Source organism: Arachis ipaensis, chromosome B3, assembly GCF_059453495.1.
Source record: "Arachis ipaensis isolate K30076 ecotype BB chromosome B3, ASM5945349v1, whole genome shotgun sequence".
In the NCBI taxonomy this organism is placed as follows: domain Eukaryota; kingdom Viridiplantae; phylum Streptophyta; class Magnoliopsida; order Fabales; family Fabaceae; genus Arachis; species Arachis ipaensis.
In genome coordinates, this window is record NC_142438.1 from 24,252,542 (window position 1) to 24,265,851 (window position 13,310).

General features: G+C 38.9%; 1 protein-coding gene across 1 annotated transcript; it reads right to left on the bottom strand.

Annotated features, from left to right (window-relative positions):
* Positions 1 to 342: 342 nt before the first annotated feature.
* On the bottom strand, positions 343 to 3,142 carry LOC107629792 (uncharacterized). The gene has a single exon (XM_016332680.3). It carries the CDS (start codon positions 2,943 to 2,945, stop codon positions 507 to 509), a length of 2,439 nt encoding a protein of 812 aa, XP_016188166.1. The 5' UTR covers positions 2,946 to 3,142; the 3' UTR covers positions 343 to 506.
* Positions 3,143 to 13,310: the final 10,168 nt, after the last annotated feature.

The window sequence follows — 13,310 nt, forward strand, 5'->3', positions numbered from 1 at the left end:
GCAGTAGTTTACTACTCAAAAACAATGACTATGATCCACAAAGTATGCAGCCTGAAATCGGACTAGAGGAATGTTGGGTGCAGCCATGGAGACCATAAAACAACATTGTGCAGCTACGTAGGATTTGGGTTAGGCATTAAAATTGGCTAACTAATCATGCAAAAGATCAAAGAAAATCTCTTTTTACATAGTCAGTGCTGTTTTAGCACAACATTTCTTCCTAAAGATAATACTTTGATTACTTTCCAACTCAAACTTCAGAACTTCTAACCTATACACAATGTGCAAAAAGTACAAAGGTTGAATACCAAAACTAATCAAGAACAGCTAAGATAGGCAAAGTAGAGAAAATAACCTTGATTTCACACATTTCTAGCGTAACAATTATCTTAGGTGATGGATTCAGTTTCAAAATAGAGCTTTGTACATTATAAACATAAACAATCTGCAGCATTGAACTAGTAGTTAACAGAATTTAGGTCACGTGCTAATGGAAAACTTAAATCTTACAAAGCATTCTGTTCTTCAACATTTTGATCTTCAACTTTTTGTTCTTCAACAGTTGGAGTACATTCAGGAGGAGCTGCCACATTACATTTGGCTTTCACTTCCTTCAAATGCTTAACCTGCTCCTCAATAGCCTGCAACCTGTTAGCCAGGGATTCAACACTTCCAGCATAATCTTCCAGTTTATCAAACCAAGTGCTTTCAATCTCCCTCAATTTCCTTTCAAAATCTCTCGAAAGCTCCCTCAACTTAATCCTTTCTTCTTCTTCCTTTCTCAGGCGCTCCTTTTCCAGTTCCATGACACTCAAAACAAGGCCACCAGACCCAGGAACATCCTTGTAAAGTGGTTCTTCAGCTTGCGGACAACGTGCTCTATAATCAGCAAAAGCCTTCTGTGTTTCCTTCAAGGCCTTTCTATAGCCCTCCACAAGGCCTGTCATCATAAACAGCTCCTTCTCAAGACGATACATTTCTACCTGTCTCTTATGACTCTCATCCATCTTTGCTTTATGATATTGCTCAATCATTTCATCTCGCTTCTGTAGTTCGTTAAGCAAGAGTTGCTGATTTGTCAAAGACTCATCACATGCTTGTTCTTTTGCTGCATACATCATTCTAGCCTTCCCCATCCAATGTTCTATATGTTCCATGCAGGTTTCAAAGTCAGCAGGCTTAGAATTCCACGGGCTATCACCTCTTAGCCTCTTGTTACTGCCATTTAGTGCATGGTGAGAGTTATGATTATCCAGGTCAAGCTCCCTTTTGTGACCATTTCCAAAAAGTGATGATCCAGATATCATATGAGGATCATCTCTGGGAGACAGAAAATCTCCCACAGGGTTGTCACGAAGATCAATCCCAGAAGTAAAAGGCATCTGCACTGCAGACATTGCCTGAACAAGACCCCCAGGCCCAGAAGGCATCCCCTCCATAGGAATACACTTGGGTGAGAGACTGAACCCACCATCATGCTCGTCATCCTCTGCATCTTCCTCTTCCTCCTCCTGTTCTTGCCCTTCTTCTCCTTCAACACCTTTCGCTTCACCACATTCGTCACCCTTTACATCACTAGTCTGACATGGCCGCAAGAAGGGCTCCTCCACATTGTTCTTCTGATCCATAAGCCAGAATCCAGAGTCTTCCACCTTGGGCTGATCAAAATCCATAATTTGTACCCCTCCAACCACATCCTTCCCTACTTCAACCCTTTCAACATTATCTTGACCAAGACTCAACTCAATGTTGTGCTCCTCCAACTCACCATCCCTGCCACCCTCCTCATCAACTCCACTCATCTTCACATCACCACTCTCACCCACTTCGTCTTCCACAGTGGTTGTGGCTGTGGCTTTGGCTGTGGCTTCATCAGTGACTTTTTCTGTGACTGTGGCTGTGGCAGCTGCCTCCTCATCTTCCTCATCTTTAACCTCAGCCTCTTCCCCATCATCCTTCCCTCCAACCTCCTCTCCCTCCTCTTCCTCCTCCTCCTCCTGTGCTGCTTCCGGCTCCTCCAGCAGCTCCTGGTGCTGCGCCTTAATCAGCTGCTGCATATGCGAAGCATAGTAACAATCCGTCAGCTGTGGAGCCTTCAATTCCTTCTCCATCATGGACCAAATCAAACCTGCCCAATCAACCTTCTCCAACTTCCCTGTCTTAATCAAATTCAGTTGCCCCATAACATCAGATGTCATGATAAACATCTCATCATGCAACATCATCCAATTCGACACCAATTCCTCAATAAACCCAATCGATTCTGCCAAGTCCACCGTCTCCCCTCCCTCCTCCTTACCCTCCGCAACCGAAGAACCAGCATTCTTCTTGGGTAACTTCAGGGCCCGGCCCAAATCGGCACGACTCAGCTTGATCCTAATCCCATTGACATAGCTACATCGCGACGTGGGGACGTAGCTGGCAATGAGCTGGGCAAGAAGATCGCTGCGGACAACGGTGTCGTACTCGAGGTGCACGAACTCCCAGAGCCCAAGGCGCTGGAGGAGGCTCTGGTGGCTCGAAAAGTCAAGGGCTTTCGGGGGCGCGAAAGGAATTGGTTTTAGGGTTTCGACAAGAACCTGAAGCTTCTCGCGACATTTCTTCTCCAGCGCGGTTCGCTTCGCGTCCAATTTCTTCCTCTTCGGAGTCCCTCGCCGGCCGGAGCCAGGGAATGCTGCGGCGGCGGCGGTAACGGTCACTGCCGCATGAGCATCGGGTTCCGGGTCGTCGGGTTTCTGGACCGGATCTTGCATTACAGTGTCCTCGTGTTCAGATGGCTGTGTAGGGTTGGGATCGGGTAGGGTTTGTGATTGGGATTGGGGATCTTGATCGGCGAGGGTTAGGGTTTTGGGGGATTGGGAATTTGTTGGAGTTTCTTCTTGTTGGGTTTTGGTGTCAGGGTTTTGGGGGGTTTCGTCGGGAATGTGAGGATTTGAATCGGTCATGGCGCTGTATTGAGTAAGTGAGAGAGTGAGGAAGAGGTTTTCTACTTTTCTTAACGGGGTTGGGATATTTTGGGAGTGAAACGTCTCAACTTTATTTTCAGGTTTCGAAATTCAAAGCCTGGCTTAATTCGTCTCGGAAAGGAGGAAGGAGAGCTTGAAATGTCGCTTTTGTCCTCCGCAAGACCGCAATTAAGCCATCTGAAATTTGATAGCCGTTTGTCCCTTTAAAATCGAGACTTTATGTCTTTGTATTTTTTAAATTTTAAATTTTTATTTTAAAAAATAAAATAAAATTTTTTATAATTTAATATTTTTTTATGTATTTTTTTGTTTTACTTATAAAATAAATGATGATAAATTATATTCTATTTTTTAAAATAAAACTTAAAATTTTAAAAATTTAAATCGTGTCTATACGTGGCTTTTAAAAGTTTAGTAGTGTGTTTAGTTTGACATTTATAATTTTTTGTATTAGTAACAAAAACAAAAACAAACACACATACAAAATAAAAAAATTACACAGCAGAATCTTTCAATAAAATTTACTTGAATTCATTACTAGGCTGAATTCACACCGAATGAGAATAAACACTTTTAGTCTCTATCTTAGTTAGACAATCTGCAGTAACATTAGCTTTTCTTCTAACCCAAGTGAATGACACCTCTCAGTTTTTACTTAACAACTCTATAATCTTCTCTATAATATCCATATTATCACCTGCAACATAGTTGATAATATTATTTAGTCAAAGATACACCTCCATAAAATCAATTTCACAAATCAGGGACTCATAACCAACTTCTCCCGCAATCATAAGACCATTCCAGATTGCTAATAACTCATTCCTGAAAACTGAATCAAAGGGCAGACGGCCCGAACTACCTAGTACCCAGGTGTCATAACGATCACGGATAACACACCCAAAGTCCGCTACAAGAGAGTTCGGGAGAACACTAGCATCACAGTTGACCTTAAGAACATTCTGGGGGGTGGCTGCCACCAAAAATTCTGGACTGCACAATCCCAAGAGTTTCTATCCTTCTTCACCCTTTTCAACTCATTCGCCAAGGCTCTCACAAGGCAAGAGATTTTTCTCCTAGGCCAAGGATCATTTGGGTTGAATAAATCATTACATCTATTCGCCAAATCCACCAAATTCCATCAGCCACAACTTCTTCTTTACCATTAATAATGCTAGTAATCCAAGATCGGAAGTCAAAAGCATTAACATGGTCAACCATAGAAGGATCTAAAAAATTTCATACATGACGAGCAGTGGAACAATCTCGAAAGCAATGTAACACAGATTCAGGCTCATGACCATATTAATTACAAACGTCACTTACCGCTAAGCCCCTTTTATGACGAAAGACATTAGTGGGAATGGCATCATGCAATGCAAGCCAAAAGAGGAATCTTACTTTTTTCAGAATGAAAAGCTTCCATAGCCACTTCCAATTCTCGTAACCTCTGCATTGAAATTTCATATGCGCAAGCCAAGCATACCCACTTTTTGTAGTATAACCCTTTGAAGCAGCTGGTTTCCAAATCCAACCCAATTTATTCACACTCCTTTCAGGAGGAGGAATAGCCCCCAAAAAGGATTTAATATTCTCGGAAATTGGGGTGGACAAATTTTCAAAATTTCAAGTTCCATCATAGTAAACATCATCCAACTTAAGCAATAAATCAGAGACATGAACAAAAGGAAGAAAATCTACAAGAATACCTAAGGACTCTAAGGATCATACCACAAGGACTGAAGGGAGCTCCTTTTCTACCACCCAAGACCCTCTTTGATGGTCATATAGACTTTGGAGATACTTTTCCACACAAAGGAACCATGTTTAGCCGATTCCCAATCCCTATTTCGCTTCAAATATTTATGAGAAAGAAGTTTCACCTACAACCGCTCCTTATCCTTCAACATTTGTCAAACCAATTTACCAATAAGCACCACATTAACACACTGTGAGTCTCTAACTACAAGTCCTCTTAGATTTTTGGGAGCCACAACTTTCTCCCACTTAACTAAAGGAAGACCTCTGCTATTCGCATTACCTTTCCACAGGAATTGGTGCATCATGGAGTCAATCTTGGCATGAGCATAGGAAGGGAAAAGGGTGGAAAGTTTGCATTTGATAGACCAGAATTGAAGATAGAACTGCTTTTACCAAATACAATCTCCCAGCCTTGTTTAGTATGCGCCCATTCTAACTAACCAATCTAGCACGAATTTTCTCAATCACCTCTTAAACCGTCTTTCGCGTAGCTCTATCATGATCAATATTCACCCCCAAATATCTTTCCAAGTGTTGAGTGAAGTGAATGCTAGAAACACTAGATAAAATATCCTTCCTTCTCTGAGAAACATTTTTAGAGTATTGAGCTTCCGACTTGGACAAATTCACCTTAAGCCCAGATGCCTTTGTAAAGATGTCCAAAACTTTCATGACTATTTCAACTTGATTCTTAGTGGCCTTACAAAAGAGGAGCAAATCATCAGCAAATATAAGATGGGAAACTCTAGGCCCTCCTTTCGAAACAGCCACCGGAATCCAAGAACCACTAAAGACAAGGTGCGAAATAAGGCAAGAAAGTCTTTCCATGCAAATAACAAAAAGGTATGGTGACATTGGATCTCCTTGTCTCAGACCCCTTAGAGGCTTAAAACTTTGAAGTCTTTCCCCATTCCATAGAATGGACAAGAAAGAAGAGTACACACAATGCATAATAAGTCTGACCGTTGTAGCTGAAAATCCAAAACTCTTCAATGAATGCTCCAAAAAATGCCAATCAACATGGTCATACGCCTTCTCAAGATCAATCTTGAAAGCAATAGTTCCTTTCTTGGACTTTGTCTTCCACATGAAATGAAGAATTTCTTGAGCAATAATAATATTTTCACTAGTTCCTCTTCCAGGAATAAGTCTACCTTGCAATAGGCCAATCACCTTAGAAAGGAACGGGCGAAAACAATTCACCAAAACCTTAGTTACAATTTTGTAGATAACATTGCATAAGCTAATTGGCCTAAATTCCTTCATATTTGTCAGATTTTTCACATTTGGAATAAGAACAATCAAAGCCTCAAAGAAATGATAATCAATACAACCTCCTACGAAGCCTTGCCTCACAATCTTCCACACATCTATCCCCACTACATCCCAATACTCTTTAAAAAGATCACTTGAAAACCATCCGGGGCAGGAGCTTTAAAAGAACCCATCTCCATTACCAGTCTTCTAACTTCTTCAAAAGCAACATCCTCTTGTAATCTAAAGCAAGCATCTTGACTAAGCTGTGGAAGAGGGATATCCTTCAAACCATCAATCCTCACCTCCTTTCTGGAACAGAACAACCGCTGGAAATACATGTTAGCTTCCGCTTTAAGGACACTTCTCATCTTCTGACCAAGTGCCATCTTCAAGCATCAGACTATGAATCTTATTCCTCTTCCTCCTCACAATTGTTTGAAGATGGAAAAAACTAGTGTTTCTGTCCCTAAACTTGACCCACTGTAACAACCCCATTTTTCGAGTACGCGAGATCTTTTCTGAAGGCACGGATTTCTCCGGAAGATCAGTAAAGGGAACACCTCTGCTGTATCATCAAAAATCTTAATCCTCATTGTCATTATATCATCCTTAAGCTAGAACCTCTTATGAGGCAAGCTCGATAACGCAATCATGAAGAACCTAGTTTTTGAACCGTATCGGTTAGGAGTTTTGGTTCTAGTTTTAGTAAATAGTCTTTGTTTGACGAACCGAACTCGATTCATGAGAGAAGAGAGATAATAGTATAATATTATCATTATATTAGTACTAGAAACTGCTTGAATGATATTATAAGGTTAGCTGGTCTGTTTTAGTTAAAAACAGGAAATCGATTTAACTGGGTTCACAGTTTACTGGTGCAGCTTTGCACCAGCACTCTTTGATGACTTTAGCAATGCTAATGCCTCATCATATATGTTCTATTCTCATAATAAATATGTTACTAGTGTTATTTATGCTAGTAGATCAGAAAATAATTTTTAGAGATGTTTTTACAAGTGTTCCGATACATCTAGTTTTAGTAGTTATACACCTGAGATATTTTAATATTATTTTAACCCACCTCCAAGCCAACCAATCACAACTCACCTTAAACCCCCAAGATCTCTAAGGCTGTCTCATTTCTTCATTTTGACCGAAAATAACAAGAGATAAAAGAGAGAAACTTTCATGAATATTTAATCTTCAAAGCTTGATTTCTTCTGAACTAAAACTCAAATTAAAACTCTGATTTCACCAAAATGATCCTCTCTTCTTCCTCTACATAACCATACAACATATCAAGACTGGAAATAGGGTGAGTTGGCTGTCTCGCTCCCTCTTCAATTCGGTTTTCAAGAAAACATGCTTAAACATGTGTTTTCTTGATGTTCTTCCTTAGGAATCATGCTTAACTTGACTTGAGGGCCAAGAAACATTAATTTCCAGTAAGTTTAAGGTGAGAAATTCCTTCCTAACATGCTGAGTAAGATTTGGTTAGTTGAGAATTTTTGGATTTAAAGTTGTTCTTGATGTGATTTAGGAGGAAAAAGTGCTTAAGGACCACCTGAAAGTCTAACCGAATTAGGAGCAACAAAACCAGGTAGGGTTTGACGAATTTAATCTTGATTGATTGTGTTTGAGTTGTTTAATTATGATATGGTTTATCTGTGCTTGAAATTGATGATTTATATGAGTGATTCTTGTTGAAATTTTGATGAAAATTTGATGAAATTTGATGAAATTCAAGCTATGAATTTGTGTTCTTGAGTGCAGCTGGAAACCGAAACCATAGGCCCTAAATTGGGGTTCAATTTGTGTTAAAATCATGTGGAAAATATGGGGTTTTAGTGGCTGGGAATTTATTATGAATTATGGTAAAAATCGGTTGCTGAAAAGACTGAAAAACGGGTAAAAACAAAGAAAGAATCTGAAGAATTTACAAAGAACACGAAGAACACTTTGAGTGTGATGAAGAACATAGAAGAACAAGCCTTAGATCTTGAAAAGGGCAAGGAAGTAAAATTTTTGGTGTTTGGGGGGTTATTTGGTAATTTCTAAAAGTTAGGGTAGTAAAAGTAGAAATATTAAAAGTTACGGGTGGTAAAAAGTGAATTTTAAAGGTTAAAGTTAAAAAGGGGTAATTTTTGAAAATATATTAATAAAATAATAAATAATAATATTTAATTAAAAATAATATTTTAATAAAAATAATAAAATAATGCGGAAAAAGCAGTTTTTTGTAAATGCTTTAGAAAGACAACTTTAAGCGCAGAATCTCATAATCACCTTCATAAAACACTTAGGGAGTGGTAAAAACATATTAGTGAGGCAAAGATAAAGGAAAGATAAAAAGTTAAAGAAGAGATAAAAATCAAAGAAAAAGTTTGTAAAGTTTTAATGAACAGAAACTAGCAGAGATTAGTAAACGAACTAGGGCAACATAGTTAGTTTTTGAGTTGCGCCTAGGGTCAGGTATTATATGAAAAGTTAATCTGTTTCAATATAGACTTAATGAACCTATACTTGGGGCAGGCTAACTATTCATACCAAAATTTACATAAGCTTTAAATACATACATTAAGCAAAGAAAAGAGTAACCAGAGCAGAGTAAAGAGATACAGAGAACAGAGTAACTAGAGTAGAGTAAAGAGATCAAGAGAAAAGAGTAATCAGATCAGAGTAGAAAGATAAAGAGAAAAGAGTAATCTGATAAAGAGAAATGGTTTGAGTTAAGATGTTGTGAAAGTAAAAGTTGTAAAGTTTGTATAGTATGATTGAACAGAGAAAGAAAGATGTAATGCATAAGAATGTGAAAGTGATGATGAATAATGAGAATGATAATGAATGATGATAATGAGAATGATTATGTAAGAATCTGCTGTAGAGAGGCAGTCAGATAGATGGTGGTACGACCACTAAGAGCGCTTTCTTGGGATACTTAGCTATAATACTATTCTGTAAGTCAGAAGACTCTTACAGAGGTATCGAGAAAACACAACTAGCATATACTCCTATAAGTCAAAGGACTCTTACAGTGCGTGCGTTGGGCAGATATAAGTTAACTAGCTTCGCCATGCAAGTCAAAGGACTCTTGCGAGAGGCATTTCCAACAGGGAAGCCTTACCTGGTCAGAGGACTCCGGGTAACGTCGGGAGTGGGTATGTAACCGACAAATGAGCTCATTACCTGCACTAGGGTTAGACATGCATCATACTTGGTTGCGCATTTCCTCTGTTATGATTGTTGTTTGAATGTATGCTTTCTTTGTTTGCATTCTATTCTCTGTATCTGTGTTTTATTTTCTTGTATTCTTTTGTTTGTGTTTTGCTTTCTATTTTCTCTATTTTCTCTATTTATCTGTTTCTTCTGTTTACTGCTTCTCGGTATTCTGCTATTTATCTGCTAAATAACACGGAATTAATGAACTTAACTAATAACCCCGGCCCTACTAAGAACTCCCCAGTTCTTACCCTTTCTCTCTCCCTTCCCCCTTCAGATGGAAGCATGAGTTCCCTTCCGTAATTCGCTGACGATCATACGTAAAAAGGATTCCACTCTAGGTAGTCTTCTAAGTCCAGAGTGAACTCCGTTTCTGTTTATATGTATATACTGTGAGACTAGCCAACGTCTGCACTCCATTCGTATGTGCACTTTAGCCTAAATCCTGTGTACGAGACTCCTGTTGTGTGGCTACCTGATGGAGTACCAGTGGGACGTCATATGGCAATGTATGATCGTGCAGAGGAGTAGTAGACGGCCTTCCACCTTTTGATGACGTTCCACCTGACTTGAGTTTTGAAGACTTAGAACGTACTTTCCCTCGCTTTAGTAGTTTAGAGGGACTAGGTGAGTATAGAGTCTAGGCTAGCTTGGGCGCCTGCTTAGGGACTTCTTGAACAGGTCAGGGCCTGGGATGTTATATGTATATATATATATATATATATATATATATATATATATATATATATATATATATATATATATATATATAGATATTATTTAGCTATATCTAGGGGCGTTCTAACTAAAAGTCTATAGTCTAATAAAGGCTGGATCACAGAATGTTATCAACTGCTTGTGATGTATGTATGTGTGATTGTTTATAACTATTTTATTTGTTATTACTTGTGAATTGATTGTTAATGATTCTGTTATTAGTCCAAACGTTTTCAAAAAAAAAAGTACCTAGCAAAATAACTACGTTTTTAACAACGAATCAGGCTCATATAATAAATAATAGATAATAATTAGAAAGACAAGTTGGTAACGCTTAGTTTCTGGTATGATCTAGACATACTGAAAATTGGGTCGTTACACCCACTGATCTCTCAATTTCTGGAACCACAACAACTCTTCTCTCAAAAGAATAATATTAAGCTCTTTTTGAAGGTCGTTCTCCTCCTCCCTTAATAAAACATCATCCGACTGCTCCAAAAGAATCTACACACTATTTATGTAGATCTCCAATTCTCTTTTCTTAATAAATATATTTCCAAAGATATCCAAATTAAACTTCTGGGCATCTCTCTTAACCACAACAAGGCTTTTAGCGATATCTGGGGTTTCAGAATTTCACGCTTTATGAAAACGTCACGAAATTGAGGATGAGTAATCCAAGCCGCTTGAAATTTGAATGGACGACATTTATTCTTCTTGCTATGATTAACCGGCCTGCAACGAACCAAAATGGGCGAGTGGACTGAGTGAAATCTCACAAAAAGCTTCAAGAAAATGCAATCGCCAGTCCTTACAAATGAAAGCTCTATCAAGCTTTTTTGAGACATTTGTTCCTCCCCGAACTTTTCTAAGCCAAGAAAATTTCCTTCCTTTAGTTTCCATGTCCATTAATCCACAAGAGTCCATAACATTCCCTAAAGCCTCTGCTCTGTTTTTGTTAAAAATACCCCCTTGACTTCAGTAGAATAAAGTACTTCATTAAAATCCCCAAGAACTACCCACGGGCCGTGCAAATAACCAGCAATACCACTAAGATAATCCCAAGTCTCATCACGAAGATGCGCTTGTGGGGTGCATACACTGCATTGCACATCCACCGAGAAGAACCATCAACAACTTCAAAAGTAATACAATGGTTGTTAACATCTAAGACTCTACACTAACCCCAATTTTTTTCAACCAACACCCAAATACCTCCACTTTGCCCTCTAGCCTCTGAAATATCAATCTCACAATAGCCGAAATTACCCAAAAAGGATTTCATCCTCTCAAAGCAAATATGGGTTTCAAGAAGAATAAAAATTATGGGTGAAACTTTCTAACTATTTTTTTACAGTGAACTCGGGCTAATTTATTATAATCCCCTCTAACATTCCAAGATAAAATGCTAAAATCCATAAAAAACAATAAGCAGATAAAGTAAAGGCACCAATCAAAACTTATCTCAAAGCGTGCCCTGCTTCTCACCCACGACCTCCTTTCCCTTGCTGCTTTCCTTGGCCGCAGACTCCTTTGATTTATCAAAAAGAACTTGAAGCCTTCCATCTTGCAGTGAATTTTGTAACGAGTTTGGCCTAACTCTCTTTATCGCCGATATGGTTGCTGTTGTGCCATGATTCCTATCTTCCCCAATAGAAGCCAATAAAGGAGAAGTCACAAGCTTCATTGGATATAAGGCTTTTGCATATTTGTTTTAAGCATGATTAGCTACCTGATCCACCTTCACACTTGGCCCACTTTTGTGTTTTGGAAGAACACCCATGTTCTTTTTTATAGGCCCTTTTTGCTGAGGTCTACAGCCTTCTTCACACTCACCTTATCTACTTTCTTTTTTCCTTTTTTTGACACTATTTGGGCCCACCCCTCATTAGCATCCCCTTTTCCAATTGCATGAGTTTCGGAAAAGTCATGCAACATTACAGGCTTTGATATCTCCTTAGATATCTTCTTTCCGTGCTCTTTGTCTGGTGCAATATCCGCAACCTTCAGATTCTCCTTTCTGGTTGTGACATTTTTGCCGAAAACAAACGTAGCAAGTCCATTGTCGTCATCTGCCATATCTCCCTTTTGCTCCCCCTCCGATGCACTCCCACCCTCCACCATCATAGACATTCCCACCTTACTTCTGAAATCCACCGCAAGATGTCCATAACATCTACATTTCTCACAAATTAAGGCCAAACTCTCATACTCAACCTTATACACAAGATTGTCCACCTCAATCTTGTCAATGACTGGAGATCCTAGATCAATAAGAATGCAATCTCTTGTAAATTTACCCCTCTCCGCCTCATTAGTGGCAACGTCAACTTTGATAGGGTCTCCCACTGTAGTTGCAATTCTATGCATAGTTTGATATTTAATCCAGTAATGCGAATCCAAACCAAATTGGTTCCAAAGGATTCTTCAGTTGGTCGAAAAGAGATAGTCCATGGCTTGGCGGCCAAATAATGACCATCAATCATCCACGGCCCCCTCGAGCAAAATCTTTTTTCGGTCCTCTTTCAAATCACACTTTACAAGAAAGTATCCAAAGCCGACATCGAGAACCTCATACCCTCCCATAAGTATCCATACGTACTTAAGCCTATGGGCGATAGCTATGTAACTCACACGCTTACCTAAGACTTTGATAACAATGGAATCAACGTACAGCTCGGACAACACTTTCTTCCCTTCAGCAGTGAAAGTAACCTTTGGTCGAGACGCCCCACCATCTCTTCCTGTAACCATTGCCAGGCAATCCCTGTCAAGAGAATTATCCACAATCAGCGGTTTTGGTGCCACACCTCCAACCACCTTATCTCGGAAATAAATTTCCATTCATTTATATCCGAAACTACTACCACAACCCTGATCAGCATGACCATGGCATCACTCTCAACCTCCTTCCCTCCCGCAGAAGGACCTTTCAATACATTCTGATCTCTCCCCGTGTCGACCCTCAGCTTCCCTTGTTCCCTCAACCCTTCAACTCTCGGCAACCCCGCTTACGTTTGATTTTTTTATTTTTTATTTTTTTTTATTTTTTTTACTATTTTTGTTTTTTAAATTTTATAAAAGAAAAAATATAAATAGGAGGTAAAAATAGAAAATATTAAAAATGAAACACACCCTTAGTTTTTCAATTTTTGAAATACACAAAAAATTCTCCCACTTTTCATTTTACTAGACAAATCAGTCCCTGACTTTATTTCTCAGTCAATAACAAATAGAAAATGGTCCGTAATTTTATTTCTTAGTCAGTGATAAATAAAAAATGCTGACATGAAGGTCTGGATTAGCACACATGCCAACCAGTTATTTTAGTATGCCAAGAAGACAAATTAATTCCTGTGTCTAGAAACCACCAACATGCAGCGTTTTAAG

Coding starts and splice junctions, on each gene's coding strand:
- LOC107629792 (XM_016332680.3), bottom strand. CDS start 2,945: ATGACCGATTCAAATCCTCACATTCCCGACGAAACCCCCCAAAACCCT.